Here is a 23,020-nt window from a genome sequence, read left to right on the forward strand (position 1 = left end):
CTGCAACCTTGAGCACAAGAGTCAGGAGAAATACCCTACAATGGCTTTGCCCCTAGAAGCACGTCAATTGTACCATAGGACTGCCAATACAGACACCCACAAATACCTGAATTCTGTGTGGAAGAGATACCACCTGAACCTTCTGTGTATCAGAGACTGAAACAGGTAATGCCTGTTCCAAAAATACAGAAGGTGCCACTTCAGTCACTTGCTTCAAGCGTGGGAGGCAACAGACAGAAACTGTAACCTCTAATTTACTGGTCCCAGTCTCACAATGCTTTCTCCACGTTTCCAGGTGGGAGATAAATTTAGGAATAAAGCAAAACAAGCAGTGTGCTCTATTCTGAGAGTGTGGGGGTGAGCATGGAATAGTGTCTGTATTGCCAGATGACTTCCAACCCCAGTAAGTGGGAATTAATTCTTCCTCTACCACTTCCCCTTTCCCTTCCCTAGTCAGAGGGTGCCATGCCTAGGACTGGCACACAGATGATGGGGTATCCCCCTCTCAGACTGCAGAGAATCAGATTTCAAAAGGATCTTAAAAGAAATAGAGAATACTTCTTTGTTTAAGCACACATTTCAGAGAAAGAAACTCCTAATCCCTAAAAAGTCAGCAACAATGAAGTCTGTTGTCCTGATAGAGCAGAGAAATGTCGTTAGTGCCCTGGGAATTTAGCCATCCATCCACTTCCCTTCACTTCCTTATTACTGTTTTAACCACAACTCACCCTCCTCCCCTCCACCAGCAAGCCTTAAATTCTGTGTCTCTGAAGAACACTATTTATTTTTTTATTTTATGCTTTTCTTACGTAGAAACACATACACAAAGAAGTTCTTACATTTCCATCCCAGCCTTTTTCAGCAAATTCAGGGGGCTTTTAAAAAGTTCAGATGGTGACCATGGCCCCTAAATCTTAGTCATCTTCTAGTTTGTAGGGGTTTTTTTTTGTTGTTATTGTTGGGGTGTTTTTGGTTTTTTTTTTGTTTGGTTTTTTACTGCTATTCTTACACACAACTTACCTAAATAGCAAATCTGCTTTCTAAGAACTAATCCACAGGGTCTTTTCCAGGCAGGCATGAGTTCACTTCACATTCATGCCAACCTCCAAGAAACTGGGCAAGTACTACTAAAAGGAGGCTGAATCCTGGCCAAGACAACAGCTGTGAAATGGTTTTTGGTCAGCTAAGACCACAGGCACAGCTAAACTGCATCTGCTTTTACATTAACCTAATAGCTCTTGTCATGATACCAACCCTGCCACTATTTGCATTCTCAGAAAAAAATATTTTGTAAAACTGCACACCAACAAAAACCCACACAAACACACACAAAACCCAAATCAAACAAACAACCAAACCAAGCCAAACAACAACAACAAAAAAGACAACTGAAAGAGAACCCTACCCCAAAAGAGTCTCCAGTATTTGGAGACTAAAATATTTTGCATTGATTCCTTTAGTGGCTAAATAGTAAAACCCATTAAGTATTTAGACACCAAATAAAGAGAAATAAAAATACTTCAGTAAAAAACTTCACATAGATTCATCACAACTGCTACCCCTGTTCAATCATTATTTACTGGAGTTCTCTCACTGCTTCTGCAGCTGTGCAGAGTGATGGTCTGAAGTAACACTGAGGAGTTTTGCTGGATGTTATTACTACATTTGCACCACTTCTTCCCCAGACTTCACCCCATGATATAAAATATGAGTTACTTTTCTGAATTCCAGAAGAGTCTCCTCACAATCCCATCCATAGATCCCTCGCTTCAACATAAAGCCCAGAGACCAGGATCTGCTGAGCAGCTGGTGAATGGCACGGTGAGGGTTTTGTTGTTGTTTTGGTTATTTCGGGGTTTGTTGTTTCCTCAATGTGGTTTTTTTTTGGCTTGGATTTTGTGGTTGATTTTAGCTATCCCTTAGCTATGTATCCAGCACATAATTGAACTCAAATCAATGGCCCTATTGCTTTACACTACAACTAAAAAGCAGTTTAATGTGAATTACTGAACAAGAGAGTACTAATATTAGCTCTTTTGAGGATTACAGTATACTACAGTATTTTACAGAAAGGTGATGGGGAAAATTGCCATGTCCCTGATTTACTATTAAAATTCTTCCCAAGTTTTTCAATTGCCTAACCCAAGTTACAATAAATACATGCAAGCTGGAAGGAATTTTCAGCAAAAAAAACCCCAAGAAAACAGAACTACAGAAAGAAATTGAGCTGCTGAAACACTAAACAAGAGGCTAATATTAATACAATTAAATGAAAATTTAAATGCTGATCTGCAGACTTTTAAATTATTTGTTTTCAGAAGCATGTACTGATGTTGAGACCAGCTTGTTGAAGCCCATGATATCTCTTAAGAGGCAGGTCTGGTATGAAAAGTTCTTTCACTTAAGTAGCAACATGTGCACACATGCAATATACAGAACCCATGAAGCCTGAAGGAAAAATTCAGAGGAGAATAAAGCAAGAGCTAAAACTTAAGCCCTGTTCCTTCCAGACAAGGACACACAAAGACAAAAATCACCCTTCCATTTCAGCATCTCCGATCTGGTTCCCAGAATACCAACACTGAAGACCATTGAATAGCAACATCAATTAGCTGTACACAGATTAAAACCATGCCCAAACCACTGATTATTATTAAGGGCTCACTTTATGAACAAGCAGAAGCATCGTGCAATAAATCCTTGGGCAGCAGCAGAAAATGAGAAAACAATGTGAAAAAAGGGGAGGAAAAAAGAAAAAAAAAAAAGATTAGTTGTTGCTCCAGAGATGTAATATTGTCCCATTACAGTAAGTCACCATCTCTTTTTCCCCTGAAGGAATGAATGAGTATAAAATTAGCATTACCACATGCGGGATTCCAAGAACAATTCAAAAGAATTCCTGGTTCCTTTATAAGATTTTGAACCTGATCTCATTTGGACAACATCTTCTAAAGAAGTCAAAGAGGTGACCAATTTAATAACAGTAACTGGTGATCACAGGAGGTTGCAGCAACAGAATATAGGCTTCACCTTGTGGCAAAATTTCTGTTCCTATAACTATTTAATTGTGCAATACAAACACCAGGAACTGGTCTCCAAACGCAGAAATGAGAAGAGCAAACTGAGCACGAGACACAAAGTTCAGGTTCACTAAACTGAAGATTTAACAAAAGGCAGAGGTGGTCACTGACCTGTTTCATGCATGGACAGGTTCAGGCCACATTTTTCAAAGGTACAGTTACACTTCTAGCTGAATTTCAATTTAGCAAATAAGCTTCCATACTTAAGGTTTTAATACATCCACCACCCATCCACCAAAACCCCCAGGCAGTAGAAAACAACTAAAAGGCAAAATATTGATGGCTAAACAATAGGATGAATGTTTATTACTTCTCTGGGTATCATGAAAGCCACAAATAACTGAACTTGGTTTGAACTCTGGAAATATCTGTGGAACAAAAAGACCTAAAATACAATATGCAGTTTCTTTTTACTGTTTGTCAAAATTCACCACACTTTTTATGTGATAATCTTTATCCACTGAAAAATTGAGTATGCAGAACTGCTTTCAAAACATAAATGTATTGTTCAAAGAGAAGACACAATAGGTAGAGCATTGCATCTTCCAAATACTCAAAACTTGGAACATACACATTTAAGCATCTGTTCTCAGTCTACATTCATTTGCATACCAGATATCTGGCTCAACAAATTAAAGCTCATTGTCCTCTAAGAATATAAAGGTTAAAAAAAAAGAAATAAAGAAATAAAGAAAGAAAACATACCATGCCTGAATGTTTCCTATTACCTCTTGCAATATCACATCAGAATGTTGAAGGACAAACATGCAAATATTATTGCCTTTTGACACAAATCACTTGTTCACTTGCAGTGGTTTGAGAGCCATAAAGAGGATTTTAGGTCAGAGCTTCCAACTAGTACCCAAAAGGGCAGAGTTGGAACTGTGTAAGTGCCATTACCCACAGGGGTTAAATACTCACCAGTTCATATTCAATTACCTTTCCTTTTAGCAAATATGCCATGACAAACCATGGATATAGATATACTGTATCCTCTGAGACAAAAGGCAGAAGACATCAAATAAGGGCTGCTGGAAAACAGTGTTTATAGCTGGTGCCTTTTTTTTGTTTTAAGACTTATCAAGAAGATAAATTTCTGTTTGATCACCTGAGAGCATTCCATCAGTCCATACAGACTGACCTTACCTATAGTATATTTGCTGTCAAAATGGACAGCATGGATAATACAGATTTTCTTTAGTTTGCAATATAATACAGCTTTAATGAAAGATGCTCCTGCCTGTAACCAAAATTATTAGCAACTGAAACAATGTTTGACCAAGACATCTGTGTCTCCTTTTGCGAGTCACCACACCCAGCTCACAGCTCTCTGTATTAGAAATCAGCAAACTTTCAGTGTTGAAGGTCAAACACTGACCCTACCAAAAGGCTCCCACCACCAAGAGCCCAGGACCGAAAACTTCTGGCAGCCCCCACTTTCCTGTGGAAGCCCCACTCCCACTGGGGCTCTGAGCTCTTCAAACTCAAACCCCAAATCCAGACACCAAATGACTGCTTCCAGATCAGGATTTGTTTATTTAATAAGAAGGAAGGCAAATTTTGTGTTACTCTTCAGTCCGCCAGTTAAATATACAACAAGCATCTCGCAGTTTCCAAAAGCTCTTGCTGGCTCAGTTTGGCCTCCACTGATCAAAACTCAGAGGTCCAAAGAGGTCTCAAGAAGAGGGCTGCATACTAACCTGGTACCCCTGGAAGAAACTGAGTATCTCCTTCATTCCTGTGTTATATGGCAAGCCCTGCATCCGGACCAAGGCTCCAGGCTGGGGCAGGATGGGAGTGTGGGTGGCAGTGGCAGCAGCAGCAGCTGCCACAGCTCCTGGGGGAGCTGCAATGTACCCCACCGTGGTAGGAGATACTGGAGGGCTGAAAGAGAGAGAGGGAGCAAAATTGTTACAAAAAACAGTAACTGGTTCTACTAAGAATAGGCAAAGATGAAACCAAAAACTTAGATTTGAAAAATAATCGAAATACTACAGAAAAACAGAGAGTCCCGATGTGGATTGTTTTGTGGACTTTCTTAATTTCTCTTAGGTTCTCATGATCTATTTTTAGACAAGGGAGGGAAGGCAAAATGGCTAACATTTGTAGTTAAAGACATAAGGAGTGGCATTGTTATTTCACAGGGGAGTAGGAAAAGTAGCTGCAGATGACTTGTTCTAAGATCGTTAATGAAAACACAAAGAAATAAAGGGGAGGGGTGTGCCATAATATGAAAAGGAGGAAAACACCCTAATCTGGCACTTCTGAGCCACAAAATAGTGAGTAATTAGCATCTCCATCTCTGGTCAGGGCCTATTTAGCAAATTGCCAGATACTCAAGCTAGCAAGTGTCACACAAGCTTAGGAGCTATCAGTGAACAAGCTATTTCCCCACAACCCCTGTACCAGACTTCAGTGACTCATGCTGATACCATCTGTGGAAGGGAAAAGGTGGAGATTTGCTTTCACATGTAAAAATGTTCTTTGGTCTCACTGATGTACAAAATCAAACCTAGTACACACCTATGATGAGTCTTTCAGCATGAAAACAGTATTGTAAGTAAAAGAATAAACTAAGAGGTGAGGGTAGAGGTGTGGATTGACACAGCTTCTTTCTCTTCTGGCCGAGAAATAGAACTGCCTTGGTGACATTGCCTCAGTGCCAAAAAACCCCTTTACATTACCATGAGATTCAAGCAGAACCTACAGAGATGAATGCCCTTACAAGGTCACAGAGAAACAGTTAAAATGGTTTCTGCCTCTGTTGCTGAACATTATGTTCCCAGAACTACCTACACTAGAAGTGCAAATTTAAAAGCTGTTCACAGGTGACCACAGAGTCACCTACTGCACTGGGATGAAAGGTCAAGAGGAGCAGTGAAATCTCGGGGTTACCTGGGATAGTAAGCTGTGTAGTTCATGTAGAGCTGAGCAGCCTGGGCTGGGTAGTAGGTAACAGTTGGAGGAGCAGCTGCAGAGGCCTGGGGCGTCCTGGTGGATGGTAGGAGGGCTTGTGGCTGGTAAAGGGCTGCTGCCTCTGCTGGGATCACAGCTGCTGTTTGGAAAGCAGCATAAGCTGGTGGAGAAAGACCTAAAACCAAACCAGGACACAGCAACAAAAAGCAATCAGAATGGAGAAGTCTCAGATGAGTAACTCCTCCCCTAGGGCAATGTGATTAAAACCATCTGGGCATGATTGATAAACACTTGAGCAAAGACTGCTCTCTAGCCTCTCCCCTGGAGACCTTTGCTACATTGCCATGAATAACAACCAGGGTTCATTTGGAATGAGTAATTCCTGAGAGTTCACAGCTCCTAGATCTGAGCAGTTTTGTCTATATGTAAATGGAAAGTAGGGAACTTCAGAGTTAATAAAAGAAAGCATAAAGCCATGTGCATAGAGAAAGCAGGCGTGCACACCAACACACCCTGGTGTTTTCTAACAGAAGTTGTACTCTGTGGGACAAAAGCACCATAATAGTGCTTGGGCATCCACATGGGTGCACACATGGGCATCCATAACTACTGACCATAAGACTTCATGTATAAGCTTCCTGAGACTTCAAAAAGTATTTTTAGGATATAGCAAATGGAAGGGAGAATTCCCCACTAGATCACTAGTCTGATGGATTTTGATGAACAAATACCTAATTTGTACAGGAACAATAAACTTGGCTTGGTGTGCAGTCAAATTGGTTTTATATACTATATTTGGCAGCTTTTTAATATTTTGCAAATACACATCAGTATCTGCTTTGTGATTTGGTAGTGAGACTAATTAGAACAATACAGTAAAATTCCACTATAGCTCCTCAATAAGGCTCACTGTAATCTTAAAATAAAAAAATTAAAAGCCATCCAACTTCACCACTCCATGGTTGGTTAGTATATCATCCCAGTGGGTGTTTTCCTTCAAAAATAAGCCCAAAGAGTACCTTCTGAATGCTCTGAGGCAAGATAGCAAGAGCACTCATCGGCAGCTGGAATATAGAACAACTCCCCATTTTAAAAATCCCTCTCATTCCAAGTAGGTTTCACTACAGGCAAGTCTACTGCAGAGCTCAGAAGAACAGTACACCCATAAAAAGCAAAGTGTGCAACAATTTCACTGGCAAGGCCTTGCTGCCCTCTACTCACCGCCGAAAATACAATAAAAATGCCTCTGATCAGTCCCATTATTGCCCAAAGGGAACAATTCCAATCTTAGCATGTACACAGATGGATGATTATTGATCATGGCAAAACCCGAGTCAAAAGGTGAAAGGCCACAAAGCTTCAGCACCTACCACATATCAGCCTTTAGCAGCAGAGAGCAGAAGAATTGGAGACTTACATGGTAACTTACATGGCGGTGGGGATAAGCCACTACGATTTAAAGTGCCACCCATTAAAACAAAGTTCATCTCCTCTCCAGAACACTGGAATACTTCCACATAACGGTCCTTCATCATTTTTTTGTGACATTTTTGAGCCACCATAAAGGCTTTGTCAGCAGATTTCATCTGGATAAAAGCATCACCTGACGGTCGTCCCTAGGGGAGGCAGGGAAGTAATCGTAAGTCAATCTGTTATGAAATCTCCCAGATCACAAGAAATGCAGAAAGGACTAAGATCAAACATCTACTGAAAGCCTGTATCCTTATTCCTTTTCTGCCACAAATGACTCACAACTCAACAATTCTATTTAGGAGCAGAAAAATCAAGACTCATGCAACAAGTGCCCAGTTAATACAATGCTACTTCAGTCCTCTGCAGAAAAAAACAGAATCATGTAGCATGGAAAAAAATGTGGAGGTCTCTCATCCAAAAGCTGTTCAAAGCAGGACTAACTTTCAATTTACGTCAGGCCACTCATGGCCTTCTCCACTTGAAATCTGAGCATCTCCAGGGGTGAAGGCTCCATATCACCTCTGGGAATCTGTTCAGGTGCTTAGCTAATTTCTCATTGCAGTTTTATTTTTTCCCTTTTCCATCAACTGGAATGGGGTTTTTTGGATGTAGTTTATTCACATTGTCTCTTATTCTTTTGCTGTGAAGCTCTAGGAAGATCCTGGTTCTGCCTTCCCTACAACTGCTTTCGAGGTAATAGTACAGCAGCATAAAGTTCCAGATCCTTTAGTAAAGTCCATAGCTGCATTGGAAGTTGATTTCCAGGCCTGATTTTCTGCAATCTGACAGATATACCTGTCTGTATAAAATACAAAAACTTTCTTAACCAAAAAAATACACACACACACAAAAAAAACCCTCCTAAACAAATATAGTAGATCTCTCATTTGTTTTCTTTAATACCTCAGTATTTCTGTCATTAAGAACTTACTTTTAACACAAGACAACAGGGAAAATATATCTCTATGATCACATCATTAAAATACACCCAAACCACAATTTTTAATTATCGATTCTCTTTTAAGCCTGAGCAACTGCTAATCAAGTTAGAAAAAGCTCATTTTGACATAAAGAGCACTCAAACAACACAGCAGGAACCCTGAAGTTGACAGAGCAGCTATGCCATCTAAAGGAGAGATTTCTGTAATGTATCTCCAGCCTCTGGCTGAAAACAGCCTTCAGGATAAAGTTATAATTTAAAGAACAAGGTTCATCTTCCCCAGGCTGGTCCATATATACATACAGAGAGAGAAAAGCAAGGGTGTATGTAAAAGGGGAAGAGAAATGAAGCAAAGACAGATGAAGAGAACATTACATTTTCCCAGGGCTGGAGAAGACTAAAGCCAAGATAAGGTAAGCTGCCCTGACTTCAAACCAATGTCAATGCAAAGTTACTCCTCCCATGCAAAATGCTGTTACCTGCTGATTAAGGACCATGTGAACTCCATGGGGCTTGATATCCCCTGTGGCATCTCCCATAAATTCCAAGATGTCATCAATGCCAGCAGTGTAGGGAAGGCCTCTGAGCCGCACGCAGTCGCGGACGCTGCCCGTGGCGATGGTGTACGGAGGGGGCATGACCGGAATGATTGGAGTTGGAAGGGTTGGAATAAGAGGTGTTGACATGTATCTATTAAGTACCTGTTGGCAAAAAACCCACAGCAATGCAGATTTACAATCATCTGTCTGAGCATAGAGCAGTTCTCACAATACTATTTCCAACAAACCCTTCTTATACTAAGTTACTGCAGTTACTTTCCTGTTGGGCATTTGAAAGTTTTAAACTCAGAAAAAGAGAGGGGAAGGCTAACAAATTCAATTTGCCAGACCCCAATAACAGACTTTTCTCATGTCAATATAAAAAAGTTAAAAGTCAATTACTGTGTATAGTACCTCAAAAAGAAACATCTGAAATCACATCTGTGCTAATAAACCAGTATTGCCACATACAGTTCTTAGGTAAATCAGGGTAAATTAAAACCAGTCATTTTAAAAGAACTGAGACCTGAAATAGCTAGTAAGTGAAAGCACTAATTTTAATTTATTCTAAAACTCGATTGGTTAAGTGAGGGTGCTTATTTGTTTAACCCCAGTGCTCATCTCCAAGTACAGATTTTCTGAGGAGAAAATAAAAATTAAAGATAAGAATATAGAAGACTTTGATCTCAACATTTTCTCTTGACTCATTTCCAAATGACAAAGGGAACATATGACACATGTAGGGGCTTACTGCTGAAAACCATTTTTACTGATGATTATCAAAAATAAACACATTCTACTGAAAGAGCTTCTAAAAAACAGGTCAAAAAGCTTTAGTTTTGCTAAAAGTGATTCAGCTTAGGGAGTTTATTTCAAGAATCTCCTTGTAATGCATTTCAGGACAGAAATCTCTCTCAGTTGTTTCATTTACTTTGTACTAACATTAAATAGATGAGGCCTGGCTTTACTTCTTGTAATTATTCAAACAAGTAGCCTGTAATGTCCTAAAAAATAATTTCTTGCCCAGGCAGCAAAAAAGTTCAGGTGTCAGCCTAGACAGCTGTCATAGAGGAAGAAGTAATGACATTTTGGTAGAATGTAAGTTATATCCAGGTCTTCCTAAAAAAAGTGGAAGCAGAGACTTGGTCGTTGTGACAGAGTGATTTTGTTCCTTAGAGGATTTTGCTTCCTTCTCTCTCAGGAGGGAAGCTGTGGGGGAGAGGGAAATGCCACTTCCCAATCTTCACAGCACACAGATTCTTGGCTGTTGTAATATCCATATCACAGTAGTAGCAATGATCTACAAGTGTGGATATTCTTTCCATTGCCCCATCCCTTCTAGAGAAAGACTTCACCTGTCACATAAATTGCACAGTAACTGTATTACACTTTTATAGCCAGTGGTTATGCAAACACCAGGCCAAATCTAATAATGGTTCCCTCTGGAGCCACCAGTCTACAAGTATTCTGTGTCAGGAAGAAAAATACAATATGTGATATTTTTCATAGGGACAAGCAGCTGGTGACAAAATAAAATCGTTTTAATGGGTTAAGAAGGTAATGATAGGAACTGGTAAAGGATAGGCAAAAAAAGAAATATATCATGTCAAGAAAAAAGTTCACTTCCTTTCACCAAAAAATCAGATACATCTTAATTCTTAGTTTCCAAGAAAGCAGTTGCTCATTTCATGCATCCAGATTTGGATTTAATATTAGAGATTCTGTACATGGAGACTAGCATTTAAAGACCATACTGCAGATTTTCAGGAAGTATTACTACAATACTATCAATCTACTATATTTTTAGAATTATTTTTGTGATTTCAGTCAACCTTAAGGGAGAAGAAAAATATGCAATGATTTTCACTTTATAGTCTGAAGGATGGTAAAAAAACAAACTCCCAAGCAGTGGCAGCTTAAAAAAAAACCCAAAACAAACACCCCCTCCCCAAACAAAACAAAACCAGTGCTGCACCATTTTCCATGCCCATTAGGAAATATGCATTGATCTTTCTTGACATTTTTCATATAATAAATGTTCGTGGCTCTCTACAACATATTTGTGTGCAAATGTTAGAAGAAATGTTTCAACTGTTCAGTTTTAAGTCTCACAACCAATAGTTACAACCTGTTGGACCTCTGCTGCTGTGCTCCTGAAGAGTTCAATGTAACGTTTTCCAAGTATTTCTTTGTGCTTTTTAAGTGCATTCTGTGCATATTCTTCACAGGAAAATAACACAAATGCATCTCCTGTGGGCCTGCCATCTGGGTACTTGACAAAGAGAAGTCCCTCTTTCCCTCCTGTGACTGGGCACTCTGGCCCCAGGAACCCCAAGACATCTTCCTGGGTAGCAGTGAATGGAAGGCCTCTCATCCTGATGATAACTTGATTCTCCTTGGATAAGAACTGGGCCACTTCATTGGAGGTGCCTGGCAGAGAGATAACAGCACGTGGTCAGCCAAGAACATGTGGTCAGTGCTGGGCACCCAGTTCTGGGGATGCAGCAGCAGCAGGGAAGCACTAAGGAATAATACAGTAGGTAAGCAGCCAGCAACAAACCCAGACAAGACCCAAAACACTACTAACTCTCAGCAATCTGTTTTGAGGGGAAAACCTCTTCATCTGCAAGTGCTTCATATTTTAATGAAATTGGAGCAAAGATGAGATGAGTGTGAATTAATACAAGATACACAGATGCTTCCATTGCAAAGGCTGGTCTTCCTCCCAAGAAGGAGGGCAGTCTGTGAACATCACAGCTCAAATGCTCACAGCTCAGTTTCAACAACTTGACAGGGTCAAACATTCTTGGAAGACAAAACAGGAAAAGCTACTTCATTATCCATTTGCATCCTCAGTCAAAGAAAAAAACAGAACTTGAACAACATTCCTATGAACTGAAGTAATCACATTGAATTCCAGCATCACTTACCTCCTGCAATTTTTAAGAATTCTTCCCCAGTTGCTTTGTAAACCTTGAAAGAAAGGACAAAAAAATCCACATGAAAATCACAATGTTCAGCTTTAAACCACACACATACTTTCACAAGCAAGAGAATTGTGTTTTGGTACTTTGAGCAAAACAGAAGTGCAGTTTGGTTTTAAATGAGAACATAGCTTAAAATATTCAGGTTTCTCTCCAAAGATTTGTTTCAAGTCACAACTTTTTACCTCAATGTATCTGCTACCCATGTGATGCTTGTGCCTTTCCAGGGCAAGGTCTCTCTGTTCAGAATTGACAAACCGAACCAAAGCCTCCCCATTTCTTCTTCCTTGGGAATTCAGGCAAAGAGCCACACCACCTCTGAAAGGTAAAGCCAACAAATATAAGTTTAGTCTGAATCTTTAATACATTTAATAAATAACTGTGTAAGAATAGTAAAGGAATCAGACTTAAACATGAAGATTACAGATTGGAAAAGAAATTGCTATTATCCAAAATTTAATTTTTGTTGTAACACAATTGTACTTTAAAATCTGCTTCCTTGAGATCATGGATCTCATGTTGTTCAACACTTTCTCAACTCCCATAAAGTTGCAAATTTGTTCCTCCTATTATCTCAGAGATGCACATTTGAAATTCCTCATCATTCTAAATTAGAAAAATGTATATTTTTTCAGTATTGGAGATCTGGAATATATATTAAGTGACAGGTATGCTAAATAACCGCACTCTCTTCATATATATGCATACACATAAATCTATACATAGATATATACATGAATCATATGAAAATTTATTCCAAACAGTACTTAGAAGTTTCTGAATGTGGCCTGTTTAGGAGATATAGAAGAATAATAAGTTGGCACAAAATTAAAGCAGTTTTCATGTCTTGGCCTCTGCTTTGATTAGTGCAATAGGAGTTTCTCCCTTTTGATACTAGCAATAAATGAATGTATATTGGTTTTCAATTGATGAGTCTCTTTTCTTCTTCACACATTTCAAAACTTTCTCTTGCACGCCTAAGGCTGGTAAACCTGTTCAGCTGTCATGGCCACAGCGTGGGAAGGGGTCAAGTGGGGAAAGACTGAAGGACTCCAGTGGGGAGAGTGGGGGATGTATGTAACACAAATATTAAAGGCAAAGTGATAAAGCAATGCAAATTCTCCTTAACTTACTTGGCAATGTTGAGCCCTTTGAAAAATCGAGCGATGTCCTGGTCTGAAGACTGCCATGGCAAACCTCTGGCACGTATTACTGTCTCACTGTCCACAGTTTCAGATTTACTGCTGCACAGAAAGAAAAAAGAAGACAAAGTAAGCTTTCATCTAGGTTTTCCAATATTTTACCAAACTTCAGATTGCAGCTAATTGAACTGTAAATTGGGAGCATATTTTCTGTTGAGATTCTCCTATCTCCATTATTCCTTTCAATAAAGAAAGAGAAGATAACTTGGATAATTCCTTTTTATCTACAACACTGTAGATGCACAATGTTGTCACCACAGTTCCTTAAACAAAAAAATAGGACAACTGCCAAAATGTAAAGTAATGAGGAACTGAATTAATTTTATATGAAAGATCTAGCAATCCAAGCAACACAAATTACTTATGCCTAAAATATTTCAGTCTGGTCACTGAAATGCATTTGTAAAAAATGAGCCATCCTGTCCCTTCATCCCTGAACCCAGCACCCAATTCAGCATGGGTGAAAAACCACTTTGGGAAGCACCACACAGCTCAGCTCATGCAGGGTGCACTGGCCATCAGCTCTGTTGACTTAGGGAAAGTTCACAAATATTTCTTCACCCTGGGTAAGATAAAACAGCCTCGCTGCCATGCAAAATAGAAGCAAGAGAACAAAGAGCATTTAACTTGCAGTGACTTTAAAGAGATGGACTAAAGTACAGCATTCAGCATGCCAGCCACACTCCGGCTGCACTGCAGTGACTGCTGAGTACACTGGGCTGTTCTCAGGAGCCAGCCTGCTTTCACACGACCGTGGGGAAATATTCACAAACTTTCCTTGCTGTACACAAGACTCATCTTTGTTTGTAAACAACCGTGACAAGGGCACTTACCAAGGACCTGTTTCATACTTGTGTTTCACAGTTTCAGGCTCAGTAAATACGTGATCTGTGACAAAACAAGAAGTTTAAATATAACCAGAGTCAGAGGTTACTTAAGAATGACAGCATCACTGCCAGTTCTTTCAGAAAAGAAGGATTTCAGCATTCAGTATAAATAGTTAACTTACTACAACCTTCTGAAAGCATGCTGAAAATGATAGCCACCATGGTCTTCACTTGCCACACACCAAAGTCCTCCTCTGCTTCATCTGTCCCTAAGCCTAGATCTAAACAAGTGATTATAGAAAATAACAGAGTTGCACAATCCTTTGTAAACAAGTTATAAGGCTTTCCTGATATTAGCACAGAACTAATAATCAAATGTACTGGTCTTAGCGGGGACATGTGGCTATTAGACATGTTACATTGCTCATAAACTGGTTTATATTCACTTCAACAGACAACAGTTTGAAAACTATTGAGAGCTTACATAATTTCAGTGTTAACAGTCCAAAAAAGGAAAAGCTGAGTAAGTTCCTATCACTTTAAACATAACTGAACTTCAATCCCATTCAGATGGCCCCCAAAAATCCCTCTAATTTGAACTGAGATGTAGAGTATTGTTTGGGTTTTGTTTTTGCTTTATTTTAAACTCATTTTCATCAGGATCATGCAAGATAATTGTTATCTGCAAACAGTGGAAAGCTGCAGGCCAGCTGGTGCTGAAAAAGCCCACTGACAGCTCAGCTTTTCCTTTAAGATCAAGTACCAATGCAAGTGATGCTTTTCTTTGGCAGATTTACTAAATATGGTTTAGAAAGCAATTAGATTCAATTTGGGGAAAAAAAAATTACAAGCAGAGCCACTCCCCTGACACACACTTAAGCAGACACTCTTTTCACTTTACCTGTGAGTTTATAAAGCCCACATCTAATTTTATTCTTCTAAACTCTGTTACAATCACAGAGATAAAACTCAAGGAACTGAACAGATTGTGGGATATAAGCTGCAGCAAAAGGATACATTCTGCCATGGTCTTGATAGTCTGGTCTTTCACGGCGGCTGAACTAGGGTAGCAAGTGTGGAATTCTTTGCGCAGATCATAAAAGGAATAGAAGCAGTCTGACAACAAGAAGTTCTACAAGGAAGGCAAAAATATTTGTTTTATACATGCTAATCCTTTAAATTTCAATTAATACTTTTGAACAGAATGAGGCACTCTCAGAAATCAGGTAGTTCCACATCACCAGCTTGTACGTGATGGAGCAGTTTGGTTCCTTTGTAACACAGTTCAAATTCCATAACTCTACAGAACTGGATGTCTACATGAACAAAGTCAAAGCCTCTGGGAGTCAGAGTCATGCAAAACAGCTGGAAAGGATGGCTGGGAAAAAATATTTTAAAATATCTACATTTTGCTGTTTAATTCCCATTTTTGACACTATTTTATCTTTTGCGGCTACACTGAAAAGCAGGTTTGTACCAAACCACGATGACAAATTTTATTTAAATATTGTCACAGAATACAAAATCTCTTTCAGCAACTTCTGTGTTAGCATCTCTCATTCTTGAGGGGCTCCTGCAGACCCTGCTAAGCCAACAAACTCAAGAGTCACCACCTTGCACAAAGGCAAGGTTCTCCTCCCTACGCATGACAGGGTGTTCTAAACCCTCCAGGAACTTGGAGCAGAAACTGCTGCTTCATGTGGGAATAGCAAACAAGATGCAGCTCTGCTTTCCACTGAATAAATGCAAATGGGGAACCACTGCCAGGCCACATCACCACCTGGGTGCTTACGCTCCAGAGGACACTGGTTTAACAGAAGCCTAAGCAAAGCAATAGCTCTCCATCACTTCTGCTGAGGTCTGATCTGTACCTCGGTTTCCACTCTACACACAGAATTCAAAGGACTGGTATTGCTTCTGTCTCTATCCTGTTTTTCCTAATTTTCCTCTTCCTTTTGCTCATCTGGGACTCCAATTAGTGTGGCTGACTTTCAAGAGCAAGTGCCTAAAAGAGCTACTGAGGGCTCAGGCAGGGAGGGGATCATCTTCAATAGTCTTGGGACACTCCAGCTCCCAGGTGGAATTGTGCCACTCCCCTCCCAGCACTGCCTCTCTGCACCAGTTCTGATCTTGTACCTTCTTGGATGTTTCTGGGTGGAGAACTTGTCGGATGAGTAACTGGCCATCACTGCAGAGTGTGTAAGAGCTCCTTCCAAGTACTTTCAAATCACTGGATACCAGCTGACTAAACTGGAAAATAAAGTGAAAAATTTCATTGTACTGACTGATAATTTCATGCATTTGCCATTACTTCAGCACTTTTTTTAAAACGAGATAAAGTAATTCAACATTTTGCAAAAGTTTTTTCAAAAACATGATGGAGAACAGACATGGGCTCCTGATTAAAGAAGGCAAATAAACTGCATTTGTGGAATAGCAAACAAGAACACCCAGAATATAGTAAAACAAAAGAGTAATTAGGAAGATATGGCAGAATTATGAGTTCATATGAAAAGTGATCATACTATACTGGTAATGTACAGAATCTGGACTAACTATAATTTAAGTTCTTAAATATTTGAAAGAACTTTGAAGATAAATCACAATATTGATTTTGCAATATCCTTTCTTCACCTATAGCACCTCTGACTTTGATTATATCCTTAATAATTTTTTTTTAGTTCAAAAGCAAAAAACATACTCATCAGGAGTTAATAATGTTTCAAAAGTCATATATTAAGAAAAGCCAAACAAATAGTGATCTAATACCTTCAAAAGTAAAATTATAATCAAGTCACCTCCATGCTAATAAAGTTCTTGGTACAGATAAAGTGTTATGAATACTAGATTTAAAAAAATTATTCCGAGCTCTAGGATGGCTAACGCCCAGCAGAGTAATTCTCAAGAGGAAAGGGCTCCAGCTGTCTTATTCTACATTATTTTCCATCCTTAGATAACAGTTTCCAGCCTTTTATTACTCTATACCAGTGTTAAATTCCTAGCTCCGAGTAAGTCAGCTAGCATATTATAGTACCTACATGTATCAGTAAGCAGTAGCTTGTTAACTAATTTTCAAGGGGACAAATGTAATTATTCTAAGCTTCCCTCTTGATGCTACTCCCTCCCAGGAAAGCATCACCTCACAAACAAGCAATAATTACAATCATGATGCAGTAGCCACCCACTGCTCTCAGCAACAGCTTATAACTCCAAAACAACCACCCCAAAAGCAAATTACAAGTTGACTTTAGACTTAGACAATATCTTGTGCAGTCTCTTAACCTGTGTATGGGGAGAAAAGAGAGTTGGTTTTTATCACAACACATGTGACACTACATCATTACAGTCTCTGCTCAGGAAAGGTGATGTCCTAATGACCTGATCCCACAGCTAAACAGAACTCACAGTGTGAGCAAGTGTTGCAGCACCTGCAGCCCAAAGGTAAGGCTCCACAAGGGAAAACAAGTGTATTGAACATGATTTAGAAGGAGCAGAGACATGATTACCCAGGCTTTATTTCAAAATACATGCTCAAACCAACCCAGGCCCTTTTCTAGGCTTAGGCAGCTGACCAGAGTTCCACTACCATTCTGAGTTCAGAATCCTGTAGTACTGGGTACTATACATCAAAACAGGGAACTGAGGGGCAAAGCTGGGTAAGGAGGGGCACTCAGCTCAGCACCTTGTGCTAAGTTACTCCATTTGCAGATATATTTACAGATATAGATATGAACATATCTATAAAGTGAAGTTATTTAATAGCAGAGAACATATTTGAAACTATAAGAAGGGTGAATAGCCCCACAAAACAAAAACCTTTATAATGCAATTCTCTGCACACTACCAAAACACACAAAAAGAACAAACACACCACAAACAGATAAAATAACTAACTAAAAATCAACCAACCCAAACTTGCAGATTCCCAAAGCCTGTTTCCTCCCAATTGCTAGTGCAGGTTGTGGTCCTACCACAAGCTGAAGTCTTGAAGAATCTGAGGCTTTAAAGCCAGTTATTGTTCAAAGATGATTTAAAGTCAGAAAATTGAGATCTGAGAGTGCTCAAAATACCTCAGTTGATGTGTAAACATCAGAAAAAGAAGAAAATTCCAGTGGACTCCAGAGGAATCACTTCAGAAAAGTAGTTCTGTGGATGACCACAGTCACAGACCAACAACAAATATTCTCACCACAATAACACACATGAGAATTGCTTTCTTACTAAATGCAGCAACTTATTAGGGTTTTTTTTTTTGTTTAACTAATGCACACAGTAAAGAGCAAATATTTGTAAAAAGGGGTTGGAAATGGTGATAGGAATCAGCCTCCAGAGGGGGTGCACAGGGATTCTTGCTGAAAGGAAGCAGAGTCTTACTGATGAACAGCAATAAAACACTCCCCAAACCTTCAACTTTGTACCCTTGTTACTGGAGGTGCTCAAGAGCCAATACAGGGAGTGCAGTTAGGGAGCTATTTTGATCAGATACAAGAAGAAATCTAACCCACACAGTCTGAAGAAAGCAGCAAATGTAAGCAGCCTCCTGCTGTACACATAAAATGTAAGAACTGTAGATCAAAAAGACGTCATCAAGTTAGAAAATAAAGGGAGAAAAATGTTTGCACAAGGGAGGAAATGCTCAGGTCAAATGGTGTAAGTCAAGTTAGTAAAAATCAAGACTGTTGCACTGAAACATTCACATTTTTTCCAGGTGGTGTTTCCCACACAACCTACAGCTGAAAAGAAAACACAGTTATTTTCAGAAGCCTGTACTGCGAAGATGCCAGAGTAGTAAAATATTGCATAAGGACACTGATAAGCCCAGAATTCCAACTGTACTAAGGTTTAAAGAACTCCCAAGGATCAGGATTTGTTTTTTATTTGTACCAAGCGTTAGTATTTGCATATTTATTAAATGTCAGTGATAACATTCAACATTGCAAACTCCTTTCCAGTGGAACAATCAACATGTCAAAACAATACTCTACTTTTCTTACCAAATGCCAGCAGCTTAAAGTGCCTTAGATAAACTGCCACAAGGTTGGCAAGACTTGCTGGGAGCTTATTTAGAAACTCCTATTTTAAAACCAGCCTGTTTCAAACTTTGGGGTGTACTGCTCTGGAAGAGGGCAAGAAGAATGGGAAGAATAGTCAGGAGACATAAGCAATCTTGGTTATCCAAACCAGCTCAACCATGGCATGGGTTAACTGAGGAGAGGAGGGGGTAGCAGAATGACTGGGAAGATTCACTCAGGATCAGAGCATGGGGCAAAATAGCCCCAGAGGAATGACAGATATTTGAGATTAGCCTGAAGTAGCTTCTTTCACCCAATTAGGAGATGTCTCCTAATTCTGCAGAGGTTGAGTATGAGAGGCATAGCTGTGGACCAGCTCTTGCTGCTATAGATTACACTGGACCCTCAAGTCTTTCAGGCAGTAGATACACGTAACACATGTGTCAAACTTGTTAAAGCAGCTAGGGCAGATGTGTTTGGAAAGCCACATTATTCAGCACAACAAGCCACACCAGTTAAGCAATTCAGCACTGCCCAGGAAAAGCCATCTTCAGCCTCCTTTCTTGCACCACAGATTGCAGGCAGCATTTCAAAAGCCAGCCTTGAACCAGCATCCACCCAAATGGAGCAAGCACAGGACAAGTTAAGACCAGCACCAGATTTACATTACATTTTTCTGTCTCACATGTTGAACAACCTGTCCACAACTCTGTCATTTCATAAATTCCATCCCCCTCTCCTTCACTCCACTAATAAAATCCATCTCAGCTATTTACCTGCTGTCATTCACCTTCATGCTGCCGTCCAAGCATGCCCCCACCTCAGCAGGCAAAGCTGCCCCACCTTAACACTGCCCCCACCAAGCTCACACACCCTGTCTGCCCTGCTCCTCTGCTCCTTCCACAGCACTTACACACTGCTAATTAATTACCTGTTTGCATCTTGCAACCAGCCCTCATTCTGACTGCAAGAACCAGGCTATTAGCATCATCCTCCACCTCTCTTGCTTATTCCACCAGATCAGTCTCTCCAGCAAAGCTCTGATGAGTCATTCCTTATTTAAAGGAATTTGTTCAATAATTCCACACCAAGATTAAAAACTGAACAGAGGGAAGAGGAAGAATCAAACAAGCTGCTCTGTATACTTGCCTCCTTGAAACCTAAATCAGTTCTTAGAGAAAAGGTGGTGAGAGGGAAGGACAGACTTTGAACAGCAGTTTGAAAAACTGGCTAAACAGGATTTTGGTCATGTAGCTGAGAGTACAAAGAGATTGAAGAGACATGTTTTGCCAGCAGCAAAGCTGGATGAAAGCCAGAACAAGCTGCTGTGTTTTATACTGATGAATCTCAAGGGACTAAAATAACAGCCCACTTTGTGTTGCCTTAAATATAGCTGAACTAAGATGTAGATCTTGGAGAAACAAGAAGATTCTTCATTAAGCTTTTTCTACAGTTATGATGCACAAAAAACTAAAATAAACATCTGTCTATTTGGATAGTCTCATTTTCCTTACTAAAAATAGCTGTCATCCTTGAGAAAGGCCACTGCATCTGTGCTGTATCTGTGCCTGGCATGGTAATTAAACACTGAGATAATTCAGGCACAGAATGCACCCATGCTGTCAAATAGAACCATTTCTAAAACACCATGGCACTCTGGGGGATTTTTTTCTTCAAATCGCCTCTGAGAAGTAACAGAAAATTCAGCTGCCCCTTATGCATCAGATTTCCAGCAGCTCCTAGTGAGTCTTTAAAGCAGCATCCCTTCCTGTAGTCATGCACAGAATTTCTCTGTTTTGCTTCTTTTGGCCCTACTGACCCATCACAGCTAAGACAAGATAAAATCATTCACAGAGCTTCAGAATTAAAAGCATCCTTGCAGTTTAAGCAGGTCTGGAGTGCCATGCTAAAATATTACATAAAAATCCAGAAAACAGCTTAGCTTGTAGTCCACACTTAAGCTAGACTTGAATCTATTTTCAAGTAGAAAGATGAGTTATATTTATCAATATTCTTTGCACAAAGAATGGTCCTCATGGTGTAGGGATCTGGTTTCAAACCAGTAGTATCAACAGGATGTTACTAAACTGCCCAGAGTTTACAATTTGGTGATTGCAGATGAATACATGGTCTACTTTCTGCCAGATCAGCATATCAAAAAGTGCTCATTTTTTCATCCATGCCATCTTTAGACTTGGGAGGGTGAACAGATCATATCTGGTCCAGTCAAAATTTGAGACATGAGACAGAGAGATGATAATTGATTTGGCTTAAAGCCTGTCGAAAGACTTGGAACAGGTTTGGCATTCTAGATTAGTGTTTTGCAAAAAAACCCCAAGCAAACAAAACAAAAACCACCAAAACAAATAAAAACCCTGACAATAAAACTTTTTCAGGAAAGACATTTTTTTGTCATTATTAAGAAGAAAACTTTCAGGAATAACTTAGAAGAAAATTTATTTTGGTTCACTTAGGACTTACATTCTGACATATTCCCTTGAGCTTAAAAACCCCTCATATTGCTAAAATGAAACTGTTCCAGAGAAAGTGAAAATAAAATTCCACAGATCTGTAAAGTACCCTGAGAAGAAAAAAGCTTTGTCCTCCTTTGTGCAAACCTATGACTAAAGCCATACTGTTTATAACCATGGATGTTTTCCAGTCTAACTTGTATTTTAAAAAAATCATCATCACTTATTAGACATTACTGCAATTCACAACATTAGAGCTTTAGACTCTCTTTCAGGCTTTTGGTGTGAGTCACTCTTTGCTTGTAGCATTGAGCGTATAACAATGACCAGTCTTCTTTCAGCTATAGCAGCATGGAAAACAAAGGATAATCTTCAAAAAGGTTTCACTAAAGATTTTCTATTCCCAGTTCTGTTTCAACAGGCAAAAGGCACTGCAGTTGTTGCCCCAAAGCCTGATTTTATGCTAAGTCCTCTACAATTTATTCCAGAGAACACCCAAACCCAATTATACAGTCGCAGGTGTGGTTCCTGAAAGAAGATCTCCAGCAGATGAACAATAAAGAGGCTGCTGAGAAAAGCTGCAGGTTCTTCATCGTTGAAGATACCAAAGACCCAAGTGGCCATGGTCTTTGGCAGCCTGCTCAAGTGTCCCTGCTTTCAGGGCTTGGGCTGGACAACACCTACAGGTGCCTTCCAGCCTCAGCTGTTGTGTGACTCCCCCCACTTTGGACTCTATTTTGCCCACTCTGCAGCTCCACCAAAGATCAGGACACCAATGGCACCACGTGTGTACCTGAGGGACTGGGGATTTTTGGGAAAGGTCATGTTTTCCAGGATGGGGGGAAGTGAAGGAAATCAAGAGTTGAGATGCAGCCAAATCTCATTAACAGAACCTGTCTGCCACTAAAACATAAGCAAGATTGGAGTATCACTGAATCCTGAAGTTTGTCCGAAGACTTAAAGGGTCTAATACAGCATGAGAAAAGTCAGGAGTAACAAGCCATGGCTTTGGTATACAAGGCTTGCACACACACAACATACCATGACATGTCAGCCTAGGGAAATATTTTCACTTGGTCTTTGTGCCTCAGTTCCTACACCCACGAGGGTTTCACATTTATTTACAATACTCTCCATGAGCAGTCTTCTGCTCCTTCACTCTTCCAACCCTGTTGATAATGTCAGCCTTATCCATGCAATGGAGGAATTTAAAGCATGTCAATACTACTGGGAGGTGCACAGACTGCATTTCAGCACTATTTACAAGTATGATAACCCTTTATTGTGCTGGGTAACTTTTTAAACAGAGAATCCTATAGTAAGCCCTTGCCTTTGTTCATCTGTTAACTGATATTCCACATGGCTGATAATGGATACATGGTGACCTTGTACTGAAATTGCTGTATGGAAATAAAAGAAAAAAGTGTAAGCCCCAGTGTAGCCACAAGCTACAAATAACTTCTTTTCCCCTTCTAACTAAACAGGAGTAAAAATACCATATTTAGATACAATTCAGACATAAACATGAAAAAGAAATTGCCCCTTGGTTTGAATTCATTGCTGGGCAAACATGCAG

General features: G+C 39.7%; 1 protein-coding gene across 1 annotated transcript in view; it reads right to left on the bottom strand.

Annotated features, from left to right (window-relative positions):
- ESRP2 (epithelial splicing regulatory protein 2) overlaps window positions 1-23,020 on the bottom strand; it is a 45,534-nt gene that overhangs the window by 6,791 nt on the left and 15,723 nt on the right. The window contains exons 4-15 of the mRNA XM_077185129.1: window positions 16,098-16,211; window positions 14,979-15,093; window positions 14,144-14,242; window positions 13,968-14,022; window positions 13,066-13,176; window positions 12,118-12,250; window positions 11,879-11,921; window positions 11,077-11,378; window positions 8,889-9,110; window positions 7,414-7,612; window positions 5,976-6,171; window positions 4,781-4,964 (exon numbers count right to left, since the gene is read on the bottom strand). Coding sequence (XP_077041244.1) covers window positions 4,781-4,964; window positions 5,976-6,171; window positions 7,414-7,612; window positions 8,889-9,110; window positions 11,077-11,378; window positions 11,879-11,921; window positions 12,118-12,250; window positions 13,066-13,176; window positions 13,968-14,022; window positions 14,144-14,242; window positions 14,979-15,093; window positions 16,098-16,211 — 1,773 coding nt within the window. The remainder of the gene's footprint in view (window positions 1-4,780; window positions 4,965-5,975; window positions 6,172-7,413; window positions 7,613-8,888; window positions 9,111-11,076; window positions 11,379-11,878; window positions 11,922-12,117; window positions 12,251-13,065; window positions 13,177-13,967; window positions 14,023-14,143; window positions 14,243-14,978; window positions 15,094-16,097; window positions 16,212-23,020) is intronic.

The sequence above is a fragment of the Agelaius phoeniceus genome, chromosome 12, assembly GCF_051311805.1.
Source record: "Agelaius phoeniceus isolate bAgePho1 chromosome 12, bAgePho1.hap1, whole genome shotgun sequence".
NCBI lineage: Eukaryota > Metazoa > Chordata > Aves > Passeriformes > Icteridae > Agelaius > Agelaius phoeniceus.